The 27,605-nt window shown below is 47.5% G+C and overlaps 1 protein-coding gene across 1 annotated transcript in view; it reads left to right on the top strand.

Moving 5' to 3' along the window:
• Positions 1 to 27,605, top strand: part of LOC115083828 (gastrula zinc finger protein XlCGF57.1-like) — a 52,524-nt gene that overhangs the window by 8,108 nt on the left and 16,811 nt on the right. The window contains exon 3 of the mRNA XM_029587852.1: positions 12,615 to 12,734. Within this exon, the coding sequence (XP_029443712.1) occupies positions 12,615 to 12,734 (120 nt within the window). The remainder of the gene's footprint in view (positions 1 to 12,614; positions 12,735 to 27,605) is intronic.

Genomic DNA, 27,605 nt, shown 5'->3' with positions numbered 1-27,605 from the left:
GCTCTCTTCATGCAAACAAGGCATGGGAAAGGAGGGGGGAGGGTTGGGAAGGCACGGAGGGTTATATCTTGTTAAAAATGTGGTATACCAAAGTGAGATTTAAGGATCCTGGTTCAATGGATGATTTAGAGTATACATTTGTTTACATTTGTGATCCCTAAATTGTTATAGGCTTCGGCCTCATTGTTGTACTTTGGTTATCTTGAAAATTATAAATAAAAAAAAAGAATTAGAAAAGGTACAGAGAAGGACAAAATTATAAAAGAGATGGGAACAAATCTCCTATGAAGAAAAGCTAGAGTTCTCTTCAGCTTGGAGAAGAGACAGCTGATGGGAGATACGATAGAGGTCTATAAAATAATGAGTGGAGTGGAACAAGTAAACATGAATTCGTTTTTTACTCTTTCAAAACGTACAAAGACTAGGGGACACAAAATGAAGTTACTAAGTTGTACATTTAAAACTAATAAGTGAGAATATTTTTTTTACTCAAGGCATAAGTAAGCTCTGGAATTCAATGACAGAGGATATGGTGAAAGCTATTAGTGAGCCTGCATTTAAAAAAGGTTTGGACAAGTTCCTGGAAGAAAAGTCTATAAACCATTATTAAGATGGAGTTGCAGAAATCCACTGCTTATATCCGGGACTAAGAGCATGGAATCTATCTACCCTTTGTGATCCTGCCAGGTGGTTGTGACCTGAATTGGCCATGGTTAGAAACAGGTTATTGGCCTTGATAGGCCTTTTGTCTGACGCAGTAAGGAAAATCTTATGTTCTTATGATTATTTCCCAAGGAGTGCATGTTAATATGCAATAAATTTACAAACTATGGAAAGAGACATTCTTGTGTAGCTGCTTTTATTGTTGTTGTAAACCTCCAGGGAGAATACTTTTTGCTGCTTTCTTTTTTCAAAACACAGCACCTCCCCAATATATGTCTCCTCCAGAAAATACATGTGCACATAAACCAAGCTCCGGTTACTGCATCTTTTTTACAATTGTTTTTCTGCAAACTTTTTTAACCAATATTATCTTCAATAAAATGATCACCAATAAGAAATATTCCTTATGTATTAGACCTCATAATTGGCTCAACCAGCATGCATCTGCCTGCTTAGCCTTGTCCTTAATCATAATTTTATTGGAGATAAAATTGGTTAAAAAAAAGAATTGTAAAAAAAACCACAGTAACTGGAGGTTGGTTTATGTATACATGTACATACATCCCTTGGTTTTTTGACATCTTGTGCAATTAGAGGGTCTTCCAGAAAGAAACCAATATTCTTGTTCATATCCCAGATAAGGCCAGACTCCTGGGTTTTGTATTCCTGCCAGCAGATGGAGACAGAGAATGTTTTACTGACATTGCTACATAATCTAGTATGCTACCTGTAAAATGTGCAGTCTGGAGTAGATAAAAAAAAAGAAAAAGGTTTACTGGATCCTCCCACGGGGTTGTTAAGTCCTGGTGGGGCCACCCCCCTTTGTTTGAGGTGGACGAACAGGGTATTAGTGACCCTTTTGTTATTTCGATCCAGAGTTCCATGGGGTGAACATCTGGTGGCCCAGATCCCTCACCCTACACGCAACAGCTTTGGAACTTGCTGGTGGCTCTGCAGCTACAAGCCTGGTGGAACAGGAAAATATCCCCCTTTTGTTTTCTAGTTGGAGTTGCAAGGTCCATAGGGGGATTCCGGAGAACTATGATGTTGTGCTGGTGGTTTCCCTGGGAGCAAGCCTGGTGCCTGATGGTACAAAACCAGGTGGGACCTAGAGGAGGTTCTTGTTGCGCCCATCGGTCGCAGACGGCTGCGCCCTCTATTGTTCACCTTTTTCCTGCCTGACTCGGTTCCTTTTGGGAAGATGGCTGCCTCCGCTTCTCCTCGTCGACCCCTCCGGCATCCCCGGTCCGGCATGGGCGATTGCGTTTGCCATCTTTCTCCTGGAGTCACCTAGGGCACGCGTGCGCAGCCCCATCCTTTACATGCGTCATAGTGGGAACCTCGGGGGCATCCCCACCGCATGACGTCACTAGCGCTGGTATTTAAACTCCTTTCACGATTCCCAATACGAGTTAGCAAGGAATCCTCCATGCTGATCTCTCTACGTTACCAGATGCTTCCGCTCTGTGTACTCTCGCTCCTGGATGACTTAGGTACCCGCTCCTCGGGGGCCTTATTTCGTCCTGGACCTCCACTCCTCAGGGGTTCTCTCCTACTACAACTGCCAGCATCAAAGTGAGTACTACCGCTCCAGTTCTGTCTCTGCATTGTCTCATCTCACTCTACATAGATCCTCGGCCTACCCCGCATCGCGGACCACTACCGGATCTACTCTCACTGGCCTTTCCATCTAGGCCTGGGTTCTCGGCCTACCCCACTTCGCGGACCACTACCGGACCCATCTCCCTCTCGGGACCTGGTGAGACTGTGGAACTGCCTTTTCCACTCTGCAGCCTTCAGACGGAACATTGCCATCAGACATCTCCTCTTCTGGCTGGGATCATTACCCGTTCCTCGGGTTACCATCTACGTTGCAGTATAATAAAGACTAATTTTCTCTGTGTCCATCTCTGCTCGGAGCTAGCCTATCACTGCAAGTCCCCGCAGGGCTCCGCCCTGTGGGAGGTGCCATCTCTTGCAGCGACCAAGGGCCCACACCTCAATGTCCAAAATACAACAATTCTAGTGGCCGGAGGGGATGACCCCCAAAGTGGTTTTCCTTTTTCACAGAGAGGACCTCTGGCTTTGATTCCAAATGTGCTCCAGGAGCTGGGAATCAAAATTTCTAAGGAGGAGTCTGATTTGGAGGGAGCGGATCCCATGTTCAACAGATTGCGGGATCCAGTAAAAGCCTTTCCCATTTATAAGTCAATAATAAAGTTGGTAGTTCAGGAATGGGACACTCCTGAGTTCGGCTTAAGGGTTGGCAGAGCAATGGTGAAGCTTTATCAATTGCTGGAGGAGACTTTGGAGCTTTTGGCGCATCCTAAGGGCGATACTTCAATGTTGGCAGTAACCAAGAAGACCACCATTCCGGTAGCGGGGTCTGCCGCTTATAGAGATGTGCAGGATAAGAACATAAGAAATTGCCATGCTGGGTCAGACCAAGGGTCCATCAAGCCCAGCATCCTGTTTCCAACAGAGGCCAAAACCAGGCCACAAGAACCTGGCAATTACCCAAACACTAAGAAGAACCCATGCTACTGATGCAATTAATAGCAGTGGCTATTCCCTAAGTATAATTGATTAATAGCCATTAATGGACTTCTCCTCCAACAACTTATCCAAACCTTTTTTGAACCCAGCTACACTAACTGCACTAACCACCTCCTCTGGCAACAAATTCCAGAGCTTTATTGTGCGTTGAGTGAAAAAGAATTTTCTCCGATTAGTCTTAAATGTGTTACTTGCTAACTTCATGGAATGCCCCCAGGTCCTTCTATTATTCGAAAGTGTAAATAACCGAGTCACATCTACTCATTCAAGACCTCTCATGATCTTAAAGACCTCTATCATATCCCCCCTCAGCCGTCTCTTCTCCAAGCTGAACAGCCCTAACCTCTTCAGCCTTTCCTCATAGGGGAGCTGTTCCATCCCCTTTATCATTTTGGTTGCCCTTCTCTGTACCTTCTCCATCGCAACTATATCTTTTTTGTACACAGTATTCAACTATATCTTTTTTGTACACAGTATTCAAGGTGCGGTCTCACCATGGAGCGATACAGAGGCATTATGACATTTTCCGTTCTATTAACCATTCCCTTCCCAATAATTCCTAACATTCTATTTGCTTTTTTGACTGCTGCAGCACACTGAGCTGATGATTTTAAAGTATTATCCACTATGATGCCTAGATCTTTTTCCTGGGTGGTAGCTCCTAATATGGAACCTAACATCGTGTAACTACAGCAAGGGTTATTTTTCCCTATATGCAACACCTTGCACTTGTTAACATTAAATTTCATCTGCCATTTGGATGCCCAATCTTCCAGTCTTGCAAGGTCTTCCTGTAATGTATCACAGTCTGCTTGTGATTTAACTACTCTGAATAATTTTTATCATCCGCAAATTTGATAACCTCACTCGTCGATTTCCTTTCCAGATCATTTATATATATATTGAAAAGCACCGGTCCAAGTACAGATCCCTGAGGCACTCCACTGTTTACCTTTTTCCACTGAGAAAATTGACCATTTAATCCTACTCTCTGTTTCCTGTCTTTTAACCAGTTTGTAATCCACGAAAGGACATCGCCTCCTACCCCATGACTTTTTGGTTTTCGTAGAAGCCTCTCATGAGGGACTTTGTCAAACGCCTTCTGAAAATCCAAATACACTACATCTACCGGTTCACCTTTATCCACATGTTTATTTACCCCTTCAAAAAATGAAGCAGATTTGTTAGGCAAGACTTCCCTTGGTTAAATCCATGTTGACTATGTTCCATTAAATCATGTCTTTCTATATGCTCCACGATTTTGATCTTGAGAATAGTTTCTACTATTTTTCCCGGCACTGAAGTCAGGCTCACTGGTCTATAGTTACCTGGATCGCCCCTGGAGCCTTTTTTAAATATTGGGGTTACATTGGCCATGTTACGGCTATGGCTGCTGTGCAACCGCCTCACCACCAGGGGTCCCTCTAGAGCTGGCTCTCCTGACAGGCCCAGTCTATCTCCCTTCTCCTCTCTATGTTCTGGGCTTTCCCTTATAACCCTGCCTGACAGTTCCCTCAGTGCTTCGGCATCGAGCTCGCCTGGGCTCCCTGCTCTAGCCTTCCTTGCTTGCTGTGCGTGTGGTCCTTTGACCTTGCTTTGCCTAGCCTTGCCTTGCCTTCGGGCCTTCTACCTTGTCTTGCCTTGCCTTGCGTGGCCTTCGGGCCTTCTGTCTTGCCTTGCCTTGCCTTGCCTTGCGTGGCCTTCGGGCCTTCTACCTTGTCTTGCCTTGCCCTGCCTTGTGTGGCCTTCGGGCCTTCTGTCTTGCCTTGCCTTGCCTTGCCTTGCGCGGCCTTCAGGCCTTCTACCTTGTCTTGCCTTGCCTTGCCTTGCGTGGCCTTCGGGCCTTCTACCTTGTCTTGCCTTGCCCTGCCTTGCGTGGCCTTCGGGCCTTCTGTCTTGCCTTGCCTTGCGCGGCCTTCGGGCCTTCTACCTTGTCTTGTCTTGCCTTGCCTTGCGTGGCCTTCGGGCCTTCTGTCTTGCCTTGCCTTGCCTTGCGTGGCCTTCGGGCCTTCTGTCTTGCCTTGCCTTGCCTTGCGCGGCCTTCGGGCCTTCTACCTTGTCTTGCCTTGCCTTGCGTGGCCTTCGGGCCTTCTGTCTTGCCTTGCCTTGCCTTGCGCGGCCTTCGGGCCTTCTACCTTGTCTTGTCTTGCCTTGCCTTGCGCGGCCTTCGGGCCTTCTACCTTGTGCTGTGTATGGTCTTCGGACCTTCTGCCCTGCCCTGCCTTGCTTACTGTGCGTGCGGTCCTACGGGCCCTCTGCTCTACTGTCTGTGTGTGTTTGGCCTACGGGCTCTCTGCCCTGCTTACTGTGTGTGGCCTACGGGCCTTCTGTGTGGGTGTGGCCTACGGGCCTTCTGACCTGCCTTGCCCCGCTTTCGGTGTGTGGCCTACGGGCCTTCTGTGTGTGTGTGGCCTACGGGCCTTCTGACCTGCCTTGCTCTGCCTCCTGCCCTGACCCAGCCTGAACCTAGACACTGCTATCTGCCGCCTGCCCTGACCCAGCCTGAACCTAGACACTGCTATCTGCCTCCTGCCCTGACCCAGCCTGGACCCAGACCCTGCTAACTGCCGCCTGCCCTGACCCAGCCTAGACCCAGACACTGCTACTTGCTGTCTGCCCTGACCCAGCCGGGACCCAGACACGGTTTCCAGCCATCCCTGTCTCTCTCCACCTGGAGCCACCCTTTTGGGTGGTGTTCACTACCCCTGAACTCAGCCCAAGCGTAACAGTATGCCGAAGCCATCAAATTTCCAGGGGAAGAGATAGGTCTGTGTGCGAAACCGGTGAGTCAACTTTTTTTTCCCTATTACAAGATGCCTCCTTCAAAGTTTTATACCTGCAATTCCTGTCAGACCTTGAATTACCTAAGCTATCAGAACTGTCTAGCCTGCCAACTTGCTGGTCAGGAACACTGGTCGTGCAGTAACTGCAATAAGAGAAATGTCTCTGTCTATCAAGAGTGTTTAAACTGTTCTACTCCACAGCCAGGATGGTGGAAATGTTCATGTATTCCGTGCCTTTTGCCTCCAGGCGAACCCTGCCCCCGCTGCAAAGCTAACGGGCCATCTGTTTCTCCCAAAAGCTCAGCTAGTTCTACTACCGGGCGTTCAGCTTCTGGCCCAGTTAGCAACATTATTTCATGTAACAGTTTATGGATTAAGCATTCTAGCACTTCATCTCTGGACACTTTGGAAAAAACTTGCTACCAGGAAACAAGTATTAATTCTGAAAATCTTAGAACTCACCGGGTTAAGAAGCCTTCTATAACTTCCACGCTAGAGCCTCAGAAACGAAAGCTGAGAGAAGTAATTAACTCTAGCAGAGCTCTGCTTCCCACAGCTGCAGTTAAGACACTAACGAGCACCTTCCCTAGACGTCCTAGAACTGCCTGTGCCCTCTCTAAGCAGCTCCTCCAGAAACAAAAGCAGGAGCTTCTGACTCAAGGTATCAAGCCCACGGCAGTACAATCTTTGTCCTCTCTGCGCCTTAATTCTAACCTTGTTGCTCTGCCATCCAAGCATGCTGCATTACCCCATGAGGGGCCTGAACCTGTTGCATCATCCCGAGCGGGTTCCAAGACTGCTGCATTACCCCAAGAGGGGCCTGAGCCTGCTGCACCACCCCAAGAGGGGTCCAACTCTGCTGCATCTCCCCGCAAGGGGTCCAAGTCTGTGGCATCACCCCGCGAGGGGTCTGAACCTGTGGCATCACCCCGAGAGGGGTCCAAGCCTGTTTCATCACCCCGAGAGGGGCCTGAACCTGTTGCATCACCCCGAGAGGGGTCCAAGCCTGTTGCATCACCCCGAGAGGGGCCTGAACCTGTTGCATCACCCCGAGAGGGGCCCGAACCTGTTGCATCACCCCAAGAGGGGCCCAAGCCTGCTGCATCACCCCGAGAGGGGCCTGAACCTGTTGCATCATCCCGAGAGGGTTCCGAGCCCGCTGCATCGCCTCGAGTGGAGTCCGAGCCCGCTGCTTCACCCCCGGAGGGGCTCGAACCGGTCCTGCTGCTGGCCCCGGAAGGATCTGAACCGGTCCTACTGACAGACTGTGTCTCTCAGCCGTCTGAAACTGCCGAACCGGTCTTGCTGCCGCTCCCGGAGGGGCCCGAACCGGTCTTGCTGCCGCCCCTGGAGGGGTCTGAACTGGTCCTACTGACAGACTTTCTGACTCAGCCATCCGAGCCTGCTGAACCGGTCCTGCTGCCGTCCCCGGAGGGGTCCAAACCGGTCCTGCTGCAGTCCCCGGAGGGGTCCAAACCGGTCCTGCTGCAGTCCCCGGAGGGGTCCGAACCGGCCCTGCTGCAGTCCCCGGAGGGGTCCGAACCGGGCCTGCCAACAGACTTTGTTACTCAACCATCTGAGCCTGCTGTACCGATCCAGCTGCCGACTCGGGAGGGGCCCGTACTGGTCCTACGGTCGCCGACCCTGGAGGAGTCTGTGCCGGCCCTGATGCCGATCCTGGAAGGGTCCGGACCAGTCCTGCTGTCGTCTCAGGAGGGATTACGGACTATTTCTCTGCCCCAGGTGGGGTTTATGTTCCCCTTGTCATCCCAAGAGGGGTTATGGAAATCTGCACCACCTCTGCTACCCCAGGAGGGGTCTAACTCTGCCGCCTTGTCTCAGGAGGGGTTATGGACTATGTTGCTGCCCCAGGTTGGGGTTGCGTCTGCCTTATTACTCCAGGAAGGGTTATGGACTGCCTTGCTGCCTCGGGAGGGAGTTGAACCTGCCGCATCGCCCCCGGAGTGGTCTCACGTTATTATTGAGTACCTCCTGCAAAACTGGAATCCAGGAGGAGGGGAAGGCCTTGAGGGGGGGGTACTGTTACGGCTATGGCTGCTGTGCAACCGCCTCACCACCAGGGGTCCCTCTAGAGCTGGCTCTCCTGACAGGCCCAGTCTATCTCCCTTCTCCTCTCTATGTTCTGGGCTTTCCCTTATAACCCTGCCTGACAGTTCCCTCAGTGCTTCGGCATCGAGCTCGCCTGGGCTCCCTGCTCTAGCCTTCCTTGCTTGCTGTGCGTGTGGTCCTTTGACCTTGCTTTGCCTAGCCTTGCCTTGCCTTCGGGCCTTCTACCTTGTCTTGCCTTGCCTTGCCTTGCGTGGCCTTCGGGCCTTCTGTCTTGCCTTGCCTTGCCTTGCGTGGCCTTCGGGCCTTCTGTCTTGCCTTGCCTTGCGTGGCCTTCGGGCCTTCTACCTTGTCTTGCCTTGCCCTGCCTTGTGTGGCCTTCGGGCCTTCTGTCTTGCCTTGCCTTGCCTTGCGCGGCCTTCGGGCCTTCTACCTTGTCTTGCCTTGCCCTGCCTTGCGTGGCCTTCGGGCCTTCTGTCTTGCCTTGCCTTGCCTTGCGCGGCCTTCAGGCCTTCTACCTTGTCTTGCCTTGCCTTGCCTTGCGTGGCCTTCGGGCCTTCTGTCTTGCCTTGCCTTGCGTGGCCTTCGGGCCTTCTGTCTTGCCTTGCCTTGCCTTGCGTGGCCTTCGGGCCTTCTGTCTTGCCTTGCCTTGCGTGGCCTTCGGGCCTTCTGTCTTGCCTTGCCTTGCCTTGCGCGGCCTTCGGGCCTTCTACCTTGTCTTGTCTTGCCTTGCCTTGCGTGGCCTTCGGGCCTTCTGTCTTGCCTTGCCTTGCCTTGCGCGGCCTTCAGGCCTTCTACCTTGTCTTGTCTTGCCTTGCGCGGCCTTCGGGCCTTCTACCTTGTGCTGTGTATGGTCTTCGGACCTTCTGCCCTGCCTTGCTTACTGTGCGTGCGGTCCTACGGGCCCTCTGCTCTACTGTCTGTGTGTGTTTGGCCTACGGGCTCTCTGCCCTGCTTACTGTGTGTGGCCTACGGGCCTTCTGTGTGGGTGTGGCCTACGGGCCTTCTGACCTGCCTTGCCCCGCTTGCGGTGTGTGGCCTACGGGCCTTCTGTGTGTGTGTGGCCTACGGGCCTTCTGACCTGCCTTGCCCCGCTTACGGTGTGTGGCCTACGGGCCTTCTGACCTGCCTTGCCCCGCTTACGGTGTCTGGCCTACGGGCCTTCTGTGTGTGTGTGGCCTACGGGCCTTCTGACCTGCCTTGCTCTGCCTCCTGCCCTGACCCAGCCTGAACCTAGACACTGCTATCTGCCGCCTGCCCTGACCCAGCCTGAACCTAGACACTGCTATCTGCCTCCTGCCCTGACCCAGCCTGGACCCAGACCCTGCTAACTGCCGCCTGCCCTGACCCAGCCTAGACCCAGACACTGCTACTTGCTGTCTGCCCTGACCCAGCCGGGACCCAGACACGGTTTCCAGCCATCCCTGTCTCTCTCCACCTGGAGCCACCCTTTTGGGTGGTGTTCACTACCCCTGAACTCAGCCCAAGCGTAACAGGCCACCCTCCAGTCTTCAGGTACAATGGATGATTTTAATGATAGGTCACAAATTTTATCTAATAGATCAGAAATTTCATTTTTTAGTTCCTTCAGAACTATAGTAAGTTGGAGGTCTCGTCCCTGAGCATAAGGGCTGCAATTTGCAGATGTTTTATGCAGAATGTCTGTAATTGGGTCCAGCAATTACAGGAGAGACAGGCTACATTGCGAGTGGCAACGGAGAAAGCTGAGTGTTTAGAAGCAGCTGTGGTGAATGGGGCAGATGCCTTATATAATTTGATTAGGACATCTTCCAGGATCGTGATATCTGCAGTGTTGGCCAGAACATTACTATGGTTACAAAACTGGTCGGCGGATATGTGGTTCAAATCTTAACCGTGAGCTCTTCCATTTAAGGGCAAGCTCTTGTTTGGGGAGGACTTGGAGGAGATAATGAAGCATCTGGGAAAGTCCAAAGTGCATAACTCACCAGAAGACAAGCCAAAGGGCAGAAGATCTTTTCCTGCTTGGGCATGGTTTGAAGACAAGAGATTTCGCCAAACTAAAAGTACTTTGGGGCTTCAGAGGCAAACCGCAGCCAGAGCTCAGTCCTAGGGTCAGTCCTTTTGGGGTTATAAACCATCCCTAGACAACCCTGGTACAGGTGCAGGAGGTGTGAAGCTCTCGCAATGAGGCGAGGATGGTCCACTCTTCAGTTCTGGCTATCAGAGGGTGCTTGGCGCTTTTTTATGAGGAGTGAACCAAAATTATCATGGACTAGTGGGTCCTCAGTGTAATAAAATTTGGCTATGCATTAGAATTTACTCATCTGATACGACATGCTTACATTGTTTCCCCTTTCACTCCTTACATCAAGTGGGTAGTTGTTCCAAGGGGCAGTGGATTGGTTGCAACGTCTGGGGGCTATTGTGTCAGTTCCTCGAGAGGAATATGGAACAGGAAGGTACTCCATTTATTTCATGGTGCTGAAAAAAGAGGGAATGTTTCACCTAATTTTGGATTTGAAGAAGGTGAATGCAGCCCTCAGGGTTCCTCGCTTCTGTATGGAGACCCTGAGGTCTGTCATAACTAGTATGCAAGAAGGAGTTTTTAGCGTCTCTGGATTTGACAGGCTTATTTGCATATAGCCATCAGCCAGAGCACCAGCGGTTTCTGAGCTTCATGACCCTAGGGGAACATTTTCAATTTTGGGCCCTTCCATTTGGTCTGGTAATGGCTCCACATATTTTCTGGTGTATCCGTATTTGATTGACTTGCTCATTTGAGTGAAGTCAGAGGACCTCTGCTGCAGTCGGTACAGAAGGTGCTAATACAGTTGAAGTCTCTGGGCTGGGTGGTGAATCTAGAGAAGAGCCATCTCATTCCCTCTCAGACCCTGGAATATCTGGGGATTCAATTCAACACGTGGGAGGAAGAGAGGATGCTGGAGTTGATACTTGTTGAAGGTTTCAATGCTCAAGGTCTGGGACTGTTTGCAAGTCCTGGGCTCTATGGCATCGACATTGGAGCTAGTGCCTTGGGCATTCACGCATATGCAATCTCTTCAGAGGGCTCTTCTCTCCCAGTGGAATCCAGTATCGGAGGAGTTTCATCTTCCCCTTCTTCTCAAGGGGGAAGGCAGGGACAGTCTTTTGTGATGGCTTATTTGTGCCAGTCTGGAGAGTGGTGTGAAATTAGAAGTTCCAGATTGGGTGATACTCACTACCGATGCCAGCCTTTTGGGCTGGGAAGCAGTGTGTCAGGATCAATCGGTGCAGGGCCAGTGGTTGAAGAAAGAGGCTTCATGGTCTATCAATTGATTAGAGACTAGAGCAGTGCATTATGCTTTGCTTGCCTTTCTGCCATGGTTACACGACTGTCTGGTGCATTTCCTATCAGTCAAAGCAACAATGGTGACCTACATCAACCAACAGGGAGGAACCAAGAGGCAGGCATTGCCTCAGGAGGCCCAGGAGTTGATTTTCTGGACAGAATAGCACCTGAATAGTGGCATCTCACATCGTCAGGGTGGACAATGTTCAGGCAGATTTTCTCAGTATTAGGAAGCTGGACCCCAGGGAGTGGGAACTGTGGGAGATGACTATGCATCTCATTCACCAGAGATGGGGATATACTCATATGTACTTAATGGCGACCAGACAGAATACCAAGGAATCTCAATTATATAGCCATTGGAGAGAATACGGGACAGATGGCATCAATGCTCTGGTTCTACCAAGGCCTCAAGGAATTCTTCTTTATGTCTTGCCAAATTGATATGGCATATAGAGAAGCATCCAGGCAATGTGATTCTAGTGGCTATGACGTCATCGTCAACATGGCTATAGTCGGACTGCTGAGGTTTGGCCATCTGTGAAATCTTCTCTGTCAAGGCCCAATATTTTAGTATCAGTAAGCTCACTTCTGTCTTGCGACCTGTCTTTTGAAAGGAGTTGACTGAGACTGAGAGGATATTCCAAGCAGTTATTGCAGGCCAGGTGACCTTCCACATCCTTGGCATATGTGAGGATTTGGAGGGTCTTTGAGTCTTGGTGTATCGTTAACAGGGTGCAGCCTATTCAAGCTACTGTATCGCATATTTTGACTTTTCTAAAGAAGGGTTTGGTCAAGGGTCTGGTCTTTAATTCTCTGAGAGGACAGGTAGAGGCTTTGGGCTGTCTCCAGGGTAAGGTGCAGCGATATCCTCTGTCCGTGCATCCGGATGTCATATGTTTTCTTCGGGGGCGAAGAATTTGCTTCCTTTGGTGAGCAAGGTCTGTCTATCTTGGAATCTTACGCTAGTGCTTAGAAGAATGTGTGAGGCTCCGTTTGAACCACTTGGCTTGGGTACAGGTCAATACTGAGGGACTGTAGTAGCACATTAGGTTTTGTAGCAGAGTCAGTAAAACTTTCTCTGGCTTCATTTGCTGGCAGGATGCAAGTCACAGGAGTCTGAACTGATCTGTGGTATTCCAGGAACAAATATTAGCAGGTAAGAACCAGTTTTCCTATATTGTGTACTAAGCATTGGTGACTCTGGGAAACCTAATGCAGTATTCTTTCCCCAGGAACAGGCTTTCCCACCACCATTCCTACTATTATATCCCACATTGATCAAGGGGAAGAGCCGTATATCAGGGATGGGCCAGGATCAGAGGAAAGAGAAACTGGGAAAAGCAGCTGCTCAGGTGAGTCCAGGAATAATCTTCATTGCACTACTTAAGAGATGTTGTTGATCATTTTGGTCAATTTTCAGAATTCAAGTTGAACATCTCAAAGCATGAGGTCTTGGCTTAACTGAAGACAATACGGACCTGGTGGGAGTATGATTTTCTTTTCCAGTGGACTTCTGATGCTTGAAAATATTTTGAGTATTTACTTGCCAGAAGAGTTGAACCTCCTATATAAAATTAATGTCTCTCTTTTGTTGAAATATTCAAAGTTTAAACTTCAACAATGACAGAATTTGCCTCTTTCCTTGGTTGAGTGTATACATTTATATAAAATGGTAATTTTTCCTCAATGGTTATACATTCTTCAAACCTCCCAATCCAATTACTGCAAAAAAGATATCAGGAAATTGGACACATTACTTTTACAATTTTTATGGAAAGGAACTATATGCCCAGAATTCCATTAGAATTGCTGAAGCAAGAGGGAAGAAGTGACATCACCTGGGAAAATGGCAACTTGAGTCCAGAGCTCCTACCCTGATCCAGCAATCTTTAGCCATCAGAGTGCTCTGATCTCGCTGTGACTTCAAACATTTTGAGAGAGGTCTGTGGGAAAGCCTTGGGATGTCCCAAAAGAGAAAACAACCGGACCTGAAGCACTTCTCCTTGACTAATAGAGAGTTAATGCGGGCGGCGAGTTTTGAGGAGTAGGTAGAGGAAGGCCGCGAGGGCGACGCAGCAGGCCGCGTTCCCGACCCTGATGCTGCCGGAGTGAACAGGGTCAAAAGCTGTATCCCGACCAGAGCAGAATTTAAAAAATGGTTTGTGGAGGTTAGAAGGGATATGACCAAGATGAAGGAAGACGTTGGTGCGGTGGTGTCAGAGCTGAGAGATGACATCGCTGATCTGGGTCAGAGAGTGGAGGAAGCAGAGGCTCGTCTGGAAGAGCAGGCTGCGGATATGGTCAGTTACCATAAGGAAATGGCAGGCTTCACAAAAGTGGCAGAGGAGATGGAAGAAAAATTAGAAAACCTGGAAAACAGGTCAAGGAGGGCGAACCTTCGATTTCGGGGGGGGGGGGGGGGGTGCTGTAAGCAGCATATGCACAATGATTCTCAAAGCAGATGAGGCAATGGAAAAAGTGCCTATAATAAAACTGGAGAGAACGCACAGGGCACTTGGTGCACAGCATGGAACTTACCACGAGACATTGTAGCCCACTTTCATAACTTTACAGTTAAAGAAAAGGTGGCACAGCTGGCCAGAAAAATGGACCCAATCCCTTGGAGAGACCAGAAGGTGGAGGTTTTTCAGGATATTTCACATATTATAATAAGAAAGTGTTGAGAATTTAAAATTAGAATAACTGTGTTGAAAAGAGAGGACATAAAATATCGCTGGCTTTTCCCTTTTGGTTTGTCCTTTGCGATTGAAGGCAAAACAGCCAGAGTGAAGATGGTGGTGGCAGTTGCGCTTTTTCTGTGAGAAGCGGGAGTGAGTGTTTTCTTTGGGAGAGGCTCAGAACAACAACCCACCTGTGCAGAGATGGGAGGGAAGAACAACCAAAATGGCAACGAGTACCAGGGGCTGGGAGAAGACTGCGCAGGCATCCAAGGAGTCACTCATCACTGGGAACGGTGAGCGGCTGATAAGGAGGAAGGGACTCTGGGTCTCTGATATTCAAACTGAGTTATGAGCGTAATTGCTTGCTTATATGGGATTTGAGAGGCCCTGCTGAAGGGGAGATATGACTCTGATGGGTGTTTAAAGAGCTGAGGGCTTTGGGGCAACCATAGATTTCAGAGATGTATATAAATATTAATATGGGATGGGATTGTGAGGATATTAACAGTGATTTAGGTCACTGTTCAACTGGGAATCATTCCTCATAATGGGGGAAGTTCACCATAAGAGATGGTGGAGTGAAGACATGAGGGTAGAGGGAGGTGGGCAATTAGAGGACATGACACCGTAGGGATTTGGTGGAGGGTATGGTTCCAGTGGAGTGAATGTGGATGTGCAAATGAATATGGAGTGTGTACTACATTGTATATATCGATTGGCTTAAAGGGAGGAGTTGAGAGTGTGCTAGAACAATGATATTATTAAAGATAAGGCGAGAGAGCGAGGGGACACAGGCCAGCGAAGGAAGTTGGTGAGAGGGCGAGGGGACATAGGCCAGTGAGGGGAGGGGGCGAGGGGACACAGACCAGCAAGGATGTAAAGGACATACATTAATCCACAGATACACTCCGCTAAACAAACACAATTAGTTTATTCACTAAAAAGTAATCAAAAAACTAAAGATAACAAAAGATATTTTGGAATCAATCCTGGTACATCCTTCAGTGCCTCCTTTGGACTCTAATTACAACTCCTAAATAGAAAACACAAAAGAATGGATTTAGATTTGTGCACAATTAAGTAGCTTATTCCCAACATGATCAATATCTTCGAAAGAGGAGAAGTGTTATTTGTAACTCTGATAAGAACTTACACGAGAAATACTCAGCAATGACCCTTCGGCGAACCTCTGAGCCTCGCACTATGTTGTCCCCTTCTGCAGTTGGCTGTAGAGGTGGATCTGGGGGCAAATTTTCAGGGACCTCCACTTCCAGCCCGAAGCGCAATGCTATGTTATATAGCATGCAGCAGGCCATAACAATATATGCAACCTTTTCGGGACTGTACTGGAGGGCACCACCTGGCCAGTCCAAGCATCTGAATCATCCTTTCAGCACACCAAATGTCCGCTCGATGACAGACCTAATGCTGGTATATGCCTCGTTGTACCGTCTTTCGGCTGCAGTGCTCAGGGCCAGGAGCGGCGTCAACAGCCATGGCTTTTAAGCCATAGCCGCCATCACCTATAAAAGGAGTAAGGAATATTGCATCAAAAAACACTGGCAAAACACCATGAAACACATATATACACTACTTCATATGGCATGTATACACTACTTCGTACGGCATATACATAACTGGCTAATTTTATACCCCGCCCACCTTACCAATACGGTTGTACCAAATTACTTTCTGGATATAACAATTTACTTGTATAGGGTCCTGCATTCCTCCTTGCCACCTGGTTGTCTATAATGCCTTCCGATAGCTATTATTATTTACCGAGCAACCAGCCATTGCCATATTTTCCTTCTGGGTAATTGGTTCCAAGTGACAGACGGGCAAGGATGTAGGAATTGTGGCAACTCCCTTAAAACCTAGATACTACATTCAGGATTCGTTGATGCACATCATATACCACCTGCACATTCATTGAATGGAATGACTTCCGATTGTGGAGTGCACTCTCCTGTTCCGAGCTGGGGGTCAGTGCAATATGAGTGCAGTCTTTTGCACCTAATGCATTGGGCATCACAGCCGTTTCAAAGAATCCATGCCAGATCTCCTGCAGTTGCCCTGGGTCCACTGGGAAATAGATATACTGTCGCATATGTTTCATCATAGCCCTTAAGTTGTCCAAAGTGCCGTGAGACTGAGGACTGATTCATCCCGCAAACCAGTCCTACTGTATTCTGGAGACTTCCTGTGACGAAAAAATGCAAGGCATACAGAAGTTACGCCAGGCCAGGGTCCGCATGGTTGCAAGAAGAGATTGGATCACTATCATTGCGCAGGTCCTCATACAGGGTCTCAATTGCCCGAGAGCTGAGACGATATCTTCGCACAACAAGGAGAGTTGTGCGTGGCCGAATAAGATGCTGCCTGCAGGGTCTATAGATGGCTCTGGGTTGCACCTGAAAACATAGGAACATAAGACATGCCATACTGGGTTTGACTAAGGGTCCATCACATTATTTTTAAACCCTGTTAGACCAACTGCCCCATACACATCCTCAGCCTATCACATCTGTGGGGCGGGTAGGATCCAAAAGCACACGTTTTTAAACAGACCGAAGACTTCAAGGTTCATAAAAGGCCTTTGTTAATTAAGGATGCCCAAGACCTGAGCCTTTCACAGACGACCTGGACTTGGGCGTCCATTTATTGTTCTAGTAATGGCCATTCAACTTTAAGGTATCCTTTTGACAGTGTTATGGACGATGAAAACCAGGACGTCTTGTAATGGCCCAGGAATTGGACATCCAAGTAACAGATTTAAGGATTTAAGCCATTTGCTAATCTGTACCTTTTGCCGCCACATTGTCCTCTGATCTTCTATCATTGGCAGAATTATTTGCAGTTGCCCTCCCTCGTCTGGCTGCCCTAATTCTTGCTCGCAGATGCAAGAAAAAAGTCAGCATGACAAGGAAGTGAAGAGTTTTCATGATTGAAAAGCAGGAAACCACGAACCGCCAGCTACCACTAGCTCCAGCATAGTAATGCCAGGGTAAGGAAGGCGCAAAATTTCAAATGTAAAAAAACTCGTTCTGGACGCACGAAGGCCACCGCTGCGTTCCTCCTGGCTCTTTGCACTCCATGGGGCGGCTGGGACTCTGCCAACCAGTGTTCCAATCCTGGACCTCTCTAGGCGTGCACGTGCGCCAACTGTCCTCTCTTTAAAGGGCCAATGGCGGGAACTCCAGGCTCGTCCCCGGCTGATGACTGTTACAGTTTTGGCTGCAGTGCAACCGCCTCACCACCAGGGGTCCCTCTAGTGCTGGCTTTCCTGACAGGCCCAGTCCATCTCCTCTGTCCACTCTATGCTCTGGGTGTGCCTTTATAACCCTGCCTGACAGTTGCCTCGGTGCTTCGGCATCGAGCTCACCTGGGCTCCCTGCTCTAGCCTGCTTTACCTTGCGCGGCCTTCGGGCCTTTCCTTGTCTTGCCCTGCGCGGCCTTCGGGCCTTTCCTTGCCTTGCCTTGCGCGGCCTTCGGGCCTTCTGTGTGTGTGTGGCCTACGGGCCTTCTGACCTGCCTTGCCCCGCTTACGGTGTGTGGCCTACGGGCCTTCTGTGTATGTGTGGCCTACGGGCCTTCTGACCTGCCTTGCTCTGCTTACGGTGTGTGGCCTACGGCCTTCTGTGTATGTGTGGCCTACGGGCCTTCTGACCTGCCTTGCTCTGCTTACGGTGTGTGGCCTACGGGCCTTCTGACCTGCCTTTCGGTGTGTGGCCTTCGGGCCTTCTGTGTGTGTGTGGCCTACGGGCCTTCTGACCTGCCTTGCTCTGCTTACGGTGTGTGGCCTACGGGCCTTCTGACCTGCCTTACGGTGTGTGGCCTACGGGCCTTCTGTGTGTGTGTGGCCTACGGGCCTTCTGACCTGCCTTGCCCCGATTACGGTGTGTGGCCTACGGGCCTTCTGACCTGCCTTGCCCCGACTACGGTGTGTGGCCTACGGGCCTTCTGTGTGGTGTGTGGCCTACGGGCCTTCTGACCTGCCTTGCCCTGCTTACTGTGCCCTGACCCAGCCTGAACCTAGACACTGCTTTCTGCCGCCTGCCCTGACCCAGCCTGAACCTAGACACTGCTATCTGCCGCCTGCCCTGACCCAGCCTGAACCTAGACACTGCTTTCTGCCGCCTGCCCTGATTCAGCCTGAACCTAGACATTGCTATCTGCCGCCTGCCCTGACCCAGCCTGGACCCAGACTCTGTTTTAGCCATTCCTGTCTCTCTCAACCTGGAGCCACCCTTCTGGGTGGTGTTCACGACTCCTGACCGGAGCCCAGTCGTAACAATGACATCACCGACCCGGGATATTTAAGCCTCTCCTCTAGCCACCACTAACCGACTTGGTAACGAGTTCCTTGGTTCCTTTTGGTGCCTACCTTTTCCACGGACTAGTTGTTCCTGCCTTCGGATCGCTGCTCTTCTCCTTCCGGGTTTCTGTCTCGGCGCTTCCCGCTCCGCGGGCACTGGCTCAGTGCTACTCCACCTGGACTGTCTCCCAGTGCTTCCCGCTCCTCGGGGCCAGGCTCAGCACAACTTCACCCAGACTCTCTCCCAGCGCTTCCCGCTCCGCGGGCCCTGGCTCAGCACTACTTCACCTGGACTTTCTCTCAAGCACTTCCCGCTCCTCAAGGCCAGGCTCAGCGCAACTTCACCTGGACTCTCTCTCAGCGCTTCCCGCCTCCACGAGCACTGGCTCAGCGACACTTCACCTGGACTCTCTCTCAGCGCTTCCCGCCTCCATGAGCACTGGCTCAGCGCCACTTCACTTGGACTCTCTTTGGCGCTTCCTGCTCCTCAGGGCCAGGCTCAGTGCTTCTTTACTTGTGAGTCCCTACCGCAGTACCCGCTGCTCTTTGGGACCCCCACGGCACTACTTCTTGAGGTCTTTGCTACAGAGCCTTTCCTCATCAAGATTTGGCTCAGCGCAGTACTCCACCAGACTGTGCCTCAGCGCCCCGCGCCTCAGAGCACCCCTCAGCGCTGCTGCTGTAGGAGGGCTTGGCACCGCCTTGCCGTGTCTCAAGCAGTACCTCTGCGCTGCTGCTCTCCCGGCACCTGCTACAGCGGTTTTTCCCGCTCTAGCCCTTATCCAGCATACTCCAGTTCGCGTCTCTGCACCTGCGCCTCCTCACCTCGAGGCCACTCCCTCGTGGTCCTGCTCTACTCCCTTCAGAGCTGCAGTGGCCTTGCACTCCTTGAGACTCTTTCTCCTCCTCCCTCCGAGAGTGCTCCTGTCTCGAACTGTGCCTAACCTCTCTGACACTCTCTGCACCCACTCGCCTACCCTCTCCGGGACCAGCCACACAGCGGTGCTCCTAAGCCCTGCCAGCTCTGGCATCCAAGGGCTCAACCTGCGGGGAACGAGGGTCGGCACAGGTGAAGTTCCAGCTCGCCTCTGTTCCCGGCCAGCCTCGCCTCCCGACGGTGGGGGACCTGTGGGGCCCAACCCTTCAAGTAGCAACAACCCCGCCTCGGGCCAAGGGTCCACAATTCCTAACAGTACCGGCCCACCTCCTTAATAAATCTGGATCTAAAAATGTTGGTAAAGGTATTAGTTCTGCGTTTAGGTAACGTGGCCCATTTATTAATTCATGGGGATCAGTCGGGCTTTGTTCCAGGCAGGCTAGCTGCAGATGATGTGCAGAGGGTTTTCAGTTTAACGTGGTGGGTAAAACATCAGGATATTCCATATGTTGTGCTAGCAATAGTCACTGTAAAAGCATTTAATAGGGTCTATTGGCCCTTCTTATTTAAAGTGTTGAAGAAAATGGGCTTGGGGAAATATTTTATAAACTGGATTCAAGCATTGTATAACTAACCAAAGGCTAGTATCAGGGTAAATGGAGGGTATTCTGAGCTGATCCCAGTACAAAGGGGTACGAGGCAGGGCTGTGTTAGCTGTCTATATTGATTTATGTGGACTCTAGTTAAATTTATGATTTTAGAATTTATATGGATCTTTAACAGACAGTCTTTTAAACACTGACCTTGAATTGAAGCAAAACTTGTATCCAGAAGAAGTTTAAAAAATTCTTTAATAACACACTTGTTTTCAAAGCAGATAAACGAAGTAACTCCAACACTCAGTATAAACAAAACTCAGCTGAAGCAAGTTGATAATTAGATTCTAAGAAAGTTCATTAAAAACAAGTCCAGTTTCATTACCAGAGACTTATAATGAATTTTTCAAAGCTACAGATACTTTTCTTTTTAAAATAAGTACAGAGACAGGCTGAGATGCTGCGTTTGCGGTTGCTGTCAAGTTGCCAAGACAACCCCAACGCTTCCTCTCAGCCTAGTTATAAACAATAATAAGTGACGTACCTTTTAAAACATTCTTAAAACTTAACTTCACGAGAACCCTGAGCACAATCCAATCTTCCAACGAGCCTCCTAACTCGCGCCCCTACTCCCTGAGAAACTCACCCCCACGTGCACATATACAACTTAACGTCAGGCAGTTGCACGTCAGGCATGCGAACGCGCGCGTGCCCGAGACGTCCCGTGCACAAACACTCAACTTAATGAACCTCCCCAAAGCGCCGTGCAGGCCAGCAAAGCCGGCGAAAACGGCGTCCCCACCTTAAATCCACAAAAGGTAATTTTATTACAGTACCCCCTCTCTTAATCCCCCTTTCTGGAGGTTTCGGCTTATCTGGGTTATCTTGATGAAACTGTAGTAACAAAGATTTATCTAAAATGTTTGAAGCTGGTTCCCAAGTATTTTCCTCAGCACCAAACCCCTCCCAAGATATCAAATATTCCCAACGTCTATGAAGAATCCGTACGTCAAGAATATCTTGCACTTCATAAATAACGTCCTCATCAGCTGCTGTATTAAAAGATTCTGATGGAACTTTTCGGAATCTAGATGTAATTAAAGGTTTAAGTAATGACACATGAAATACATTATGAATTTTTAGTCTCGTAGGCAATTTAAGTCTATAGGAAACTTGTCCAATACGCTCTAAAATTACAAATGGACCAATGTACTTGGGAGCCAAACGCATAGAGGGTAATTTTAAATGGATATTTCCTGTGCTTAGCCAAACTTTATCCCCAGGTTGAAAAATAGGTGCAATTCTTCGATGACTATCCGTAGTCTTTTTGGCTGCCGAACTAGCTTTTATTAGATTGTTTCGTGTAGTTTCCCAAAGCGATTGTATTTGTAAAGACATATTATGTGCTGCTGGTGAAGATACATCCAACGGAAGAGGCAGAGGAGGCTTTAATTGCTTCTCATAAACTACCTGAAATGGTGAAAATCCTGTGGCAGATTGCATGTGATGATTATAAGAAAATTCTGCCCACGATAAAAGTGATACCCAGTCATTTTGTCTTTCATTCACAAATGAACGCAAATAAGATTTAAGAATTCTATTTACCCTTTCTACTTGTCCATTAGTTTGTGGATGAAATGCTGAACTGTAATCCAACTGAATATTGAATTTTTTACAAATAGCTCTCCAAAACTTAGCAGTAAATTGAGAACCTCTATCTGAATTAATATGCTGGGGTAAACCATGTAAACGGAAAACATGATTAAAGAATAATTGTGCTAGTTCCAAAGCTGTTGGAATCTTCTTTAGAGCAACAAAATGTGCCATCTTTGAAAATCTATCTACTATTACCCAAATTACTTGTTTCCCATCAGACATGGGTAAATCTACAATAAAATCCATAGAAAGATGTGTCCAAGGTTCTACTGGAATAGGGAGTGGTTGTAACAATCCCCATGGACGGCCAGGTAAAGGTTTTTGCTTAGCACAAGTTGGACAAGAATCTACGTATACCTTGATATCCTGATTCACTCGTGGCCACCAATAGTAGCGGGATAACAATTCCTGAGTACGAACTCTCCCAGGATGACCAGCCGTAAACGAATTGTGAGCCCACGACAAGACTTTTTTGCGTAATCGAAAGGGCACTACCATCCTCCCTGCTGGTGCTACTTCAGTGAGAGTGAGATTTATCCTTGCAGGATCAATATATTGAGGATTAGCTGGTACATCTTCAGCTTCAGAAATTCGAGAAAGTGCATCAGCTCTTATATTTTTTGAAGCTGGTCTATAATGTAAAAGAAAATTAAAACGACTAAAAAATAATGACCAGCGAGCCTGTCGAGGATTCAATCGTTGTGCATGACACAAATATTCTAGATTTTTATGATCTGTATATACAGTAATCGGATGTTGGGCTCCTTCTAACCACTGACGCCACTCCTCAAATGCCATCTTGATAGCTAGAAGTTCTTTGTCTCCAATTCCATAATTCCTTTCAGCAGGAGTAAACTTCTTTGAGTAATAGGAACAGGGAAGAAGTGTTCCTTTTCCTGATAATTGACAAAGGACTGCCCCAACCGCTATATCAGATGCATCTACTTCCACTATAAAAGGTCGTGTCGGATCCGGATGATGTAAACAAGTATCTTTTAGAAACGCTTGTTTTAAATTCTCAAATGCTTGTACAGCCTCCATAGACCATTCTTTAGTATTAGCTCCTCTTTTAGTCAAAGTGGTCAATGGTGCTACTTTTTGAGAGTAATGTGGAATAAAATGTCTATAAAAATTAGCAAATCCCAAAAAGCGCTGGAGAGCCTTTATTCCTACAGGTTGAGGCCATTCTTTTATCGCTAATACTTTATCTGGATCCATATGGAATCCAGAAGTGGAGACTATATATCCTAAAAATGGTACAGAAGTTTGTTCAAATAAACATTTTTCCAATTTGGCAAATAGACAATTTTCTCGAAGTCGTTGTAATACTAAACGTACATGCCGTCGATGAGAAAATATATCTTTGGAAAAAATTAGAACATCGTCAAGATATACAACTACTGTTGTTTGAAGCATGTCTCTAAAAATTTCATTCATTAAATTTTGAAAAATTGCCGGTGCATTGCATAGTCCAAAAGGCATAACTAGATATTCATAATGCCCATCTCGCGTATTAAAGGCTGTCTTCCATTCGTCACCAGGTCTAATACGAATCAAATTATATGCTCCACGAAGATCCAATTTTGTAAATATCCTAGCTCCCTGCAAACGATCTAACAATTCTGGAATGAGAGGTAAAGGATATCGATCTCTTCGAGTGATGGAATTAAGTCCTCTATAATCTATGCAGGGTCTGAGAGTTCCATCCTTCTTTGCCACGAAGAAAAATCCAGCTCCTGCTGGAGAAGTAGATGGCCTAATAAATCCTTTTTCAAGATTTTCCTGAATATATAGTGACATAGCTTGAGTCTCCGGTAATGATAAAGGATAAACCCTTCCTCGTGGTGGAATAGTTCCAGGTAATAAATCAATAGCACAGTCAAATCTTTGATGTTCAGGTAACAGTTCTGCCTTTTCTTTAGAAAATACATCAGCATACTCCTTGTACTGGGCTGGTAATGACATAAGAGTAACAGCCAAAGATATTCTAGGACGTGGTAATTTGCTTAAACAATTAGAAAAACAATTTGTACTCCAAGAAGTGATTTGTAACGATCTCCAATCTATGCTTGGTGAGTGTTTTTGAAGCCACGGCATTCCCAATACTATTGGGTGAATAGATTTATGTAAAATATAAAAAGAAATCTCCTCCTTATGAAGAATTCCTGTATATAATGTCAATGGAGCTGTAATGGAAGAAATACTTCCTGGTAAAGGAGTCCCATGAATGGAAGAAACTCGAAGTGGTGGACTATGAGGAAACTCTGACAATCGTAACTGTTGTACTATATCCGCAAGAATAAAATTTCCTCCTGCTCCAGAATCAATAAAAGCTTGTGTAGAGAAAGTTCCTCCAGGATATTCTAAAGTAACCGGAACAGTACATTCTCGGGGAGCAGAACTCGCATAACCTAGGATTAGCCCCCCTGTAATACCTAGGCTTGACAGTTTTCCGGACGATCCTTGCATTGTGCCAACATATGGCCCTTGCCTCCACAATATAAACACAGACCTAAAGTGCGCCTACGCTTCCTCTCTTCTGGAGTAAGAGGAGCACGACCCAATTGCATGGGTTCTGTACTTTGAGATGACTGATGCTCCGAAGATACTGTCAATGGTTGAGAGAAAGAAGGGGCAAGGGTAACAGGCCTTCGAACTGATTTAAGTTCTCGAACACGTTGTTGAAGTCTGCGATCAACTCTTCCAGCCAAATTTATAAGCTCCTCAAGATCATCTGGTAGATCTCTTGCTGCTAACTCATCCTTAATTCGAGGTGATAGTCCTTCTAAAAATATACTACGAAGACTATCCTCACGCCATCCAAGCTCCGATGCCAATGTACGAAATTCCACCGCATATTCAACCAAGGGTCGTGAACCCTGACGAAGGTGTAACAATTCTGAAGCTGCAGTTGATTGTCGAGCAGGTTCATCAAATACTAACTTAAAATTATGTAAAAATTGCTGAAGATCTCCCAAAATTGGATCTCCTCTCTCCCATAATGGAGAAGCCCATGCCAAGGCTCTTCCATCCAATAAGGACAATATAAACGCTGTCTTTACTTGATCAGATGCGAACTGTGTAGGTTGGAGAGTAAACCTTATGAGGCAGTGATTAATAAATCCCCGACACTGTTTAGCATCCCCAGCATAACGAGGAGGCGCAGGTAATTGTGAAATTGCTACAGGACCTACTACTGGAGGAACTGATGGTGGCATAACCACAGAAGGTGCTGCTTCAAGACGATTAACTAATCTATTTACAGTAGCAGTTAGAACATCTAGGCAATGCTGCTGCTGTTGCAATCTTTGAGCCAATCCTGGAATGGCTTGTAGACCAGAAAGATCCACGGAGTCCATGGTCTTGGCAAACTGTTAGCTGTCTATATTGATTTATGTGGACTCTAGTTAAATTTATGATTTTAGAATTTATATGGATCTTTAACAGACAGTCTTTTAAACACTGACCTTGAATTGAAGCAAAACTTGTATCCAGAAGAAGTTTAAAAAATTCTTTAATAACACACTTGTTTTCAAAGCAGATAAACGAAGTAACTCCAACACTCAGTATAAACAAAACTCAGCTGAAGCAAGTTGATAATTAGATTCTAAGAAAGTTCATTAAAAACAAGTCCAGTTTCATTACCAGAGACTTATAATGAATTTTTCAAAGCTACAGATACTTTTCTTTTTAAAATAAGTACAGAGACAGGCTGAGATGCTGCGTTTGCGGTTGCTGTCAAGTTGCCAAGACAACCCCAACGCTTCCTCTCAGCCTAGTTATAAACAATAATAAGTGACGTACCTTTTAAAACATTCTTAAAACTTAACTTCACGAGAACCCTGAGCACAATCCAATCTTCCAACGAGCCTCCTAACTCGCGCCCCTACTCCCTGAGAAACTCACCCCCACGTGCACATATACAACTTAACGTCAGGCAGTTGCACGTCAGGCACGCGAACGCGCGTGCCCGAGACGTCCCGTGCACAAACACTCAACTTAATGAACCTCCCCAAAGCGCCGTGCAGGCCAGCAAAGCCGGCGAAAACGGCGTCCCCACCTTAAATCCACAAAAGGTAATTTTATTACAGGCTGTCCACTCTCACCGCTATTGTTTGCACTCTGGACCCTCTTGTGGCAAAAATTAGGTTAAATCCGATTATAAGAGGAGTATCAGTAGGGGAGAATTGTTATAAAATGAATTTGTTTGCTGATGATCTGTTATTCATGCTGACAAAAGAAATGTTGCTGAGAACAGTGTTAGACGAATTGTGGGCTTACGGGGCTGTATCGGGATTTAAGGTAAATGAAGATAAATCGGAGGTCTTGAATATTAATATGCACACGGAGGGGGCTAAATGACTGCAAAATCAGTTGCCTTTTCGTTGGGCCAAAGGGAACGTGAAATACCTCAGAGTAAGACTCAGTCTGAATGTCAATAACCTTTAGCATGAGAGAGATTTAGGGATCTAGTGAGGTGGGAGAAGTTGCAATTATTATGGTTAGAAAGGATTCACACTATCAAAATGAATGTATAGCCTAGATTTTATGTCTTTCAGAATCTTCCAATACAAGTCCCAGATGCGATTTTAAGAAGTTGGGAGAAATAAATCTTGGGATTTATTTGGAGAAAAAGGCAACTTACGGTGTCTAGAAACATCTTTTTTCAATCAACAGGTCGGGGGGGTTTAAGAGTTCCTAGGTTGGGTTACTATTATGCAGCCACATAGTGTGGGCAGTGTTGGAGTGGCATTGCATGAAAAAAGAAAAGAAAATATGGATAGATATAGAGTGGGAAATAGCGGGGTTTCCGTCTTTGGATAGCCTAGTATGGATGCCGGGGAGTTCAAAGGAGATTATTGGAGGGATGGCCCCCATGTACCAAAGTGACGATAGCAGTGTGGATCAAATTGAGGAAAATGTTAGTAGGGGATAAACAGTATTGGACTAAAACTTCCTTTCTCTTTCACAAAGATTTTCCACTGGGTAACTATCAAGGGACAATGATTAGATGGAGCAAATTGGGACTGGTTAGAATAGGACAAATTTGAGATGGGAAAGGAATACTGCCATTTGAAATGCTGAGTTTAGAGATTTGCACTAAGGGGAAGTGATATATTTACTTATATACAAGTGGTATCATTTATTCGATCAAGAGCAGTACTATTGACACAATACCCTTACTAAATAAACATACACATGCTTACTGTGACTCCTACATCGCTCTAAGCTTCAACAGCAAGAGGTAATGGAAAAAAGGATTTGCACTCATAAAGAGGGGAGTAGCTGGCTTGTTACGGCGGTTACTACCCCAAACCAAATATGCCTGATACTTCACTTTCAATGCATATACAGCATAGCTCTCTGCTTCAATGACAGGGGAGAAGAATAACTGATACTTCACACATCCAGCAGAGCTCTCTGCTACAACGGCAAAGGAGAAGAAAAAGGGTTCGCACTCAAAACGCGGGGAGTAGCTGGCTTGTTACGGCAGTTACTACCCCAAACCAAATGTGCCTGATACTTCACTTTCCATGCATATCCAGCATGGTTCTCTCCTGCATCGGCATGGGAGAAAGACTGATACATCACGCATTTCCAGCATAGCTCTCTGCTTCAAGGGCAGGGGGAAAAAAAACCAAAAAAAAAAACCTGATGCTTCACGCATATCCTGCATAGCTTCAACGACAGGGGTGAAGAAAAAAAAAAAAAGGATTCGCAATCACAAAGCGAGGAGTAGCTGGCTTGTTACGGCGGTTACTACCCCAACCAAATGTGCCTGATACTTCACTTTCAATGCATATCCAGCATGGCTCTCTGCTTCTACAGCAGGGGAGAAGAAAAAAAAAAAAAAAACCAACAAGAGCTGTACAACATAGTCTAGGTAAAACAAATAAGCATGGGTGTAGCTTGCTTATCGCGGCGGTTACTGCCCCTACTACCCCTAACTAATCAAGCTAGATATTTCACTTGCATGCAGCTCCATCACTGCTCTCTACATTAATGGTGGGGGTGGAAGGGGAATAGAACAAGGAGCTAAGAGTAACAGATAAGAATGAGAGAAAAAATGTGTGAGGCTTGCTGGGCAGACTGGA

Source organism: Rhinatrema bivittatum, chromosome 2, assembly GCF_901001135.1.
Source record: "Rhinatrema bivittatum chromosome 2, aRhiBiv1.1, whole genome shotgun sequence".
Classification (NCBI taxonomy): domain Eukaryota; kingdom Metazoa; phylum Chordata; class Amphibia; order Gymnophiona; family Rhinatrematidae; genus Rhinatrema; species Rhinatrema bivittatum.
Note: the sequence above shows the minus strand (reverse complement) of the source record. Positions and strands in the feature narration are given on the sequence as shown.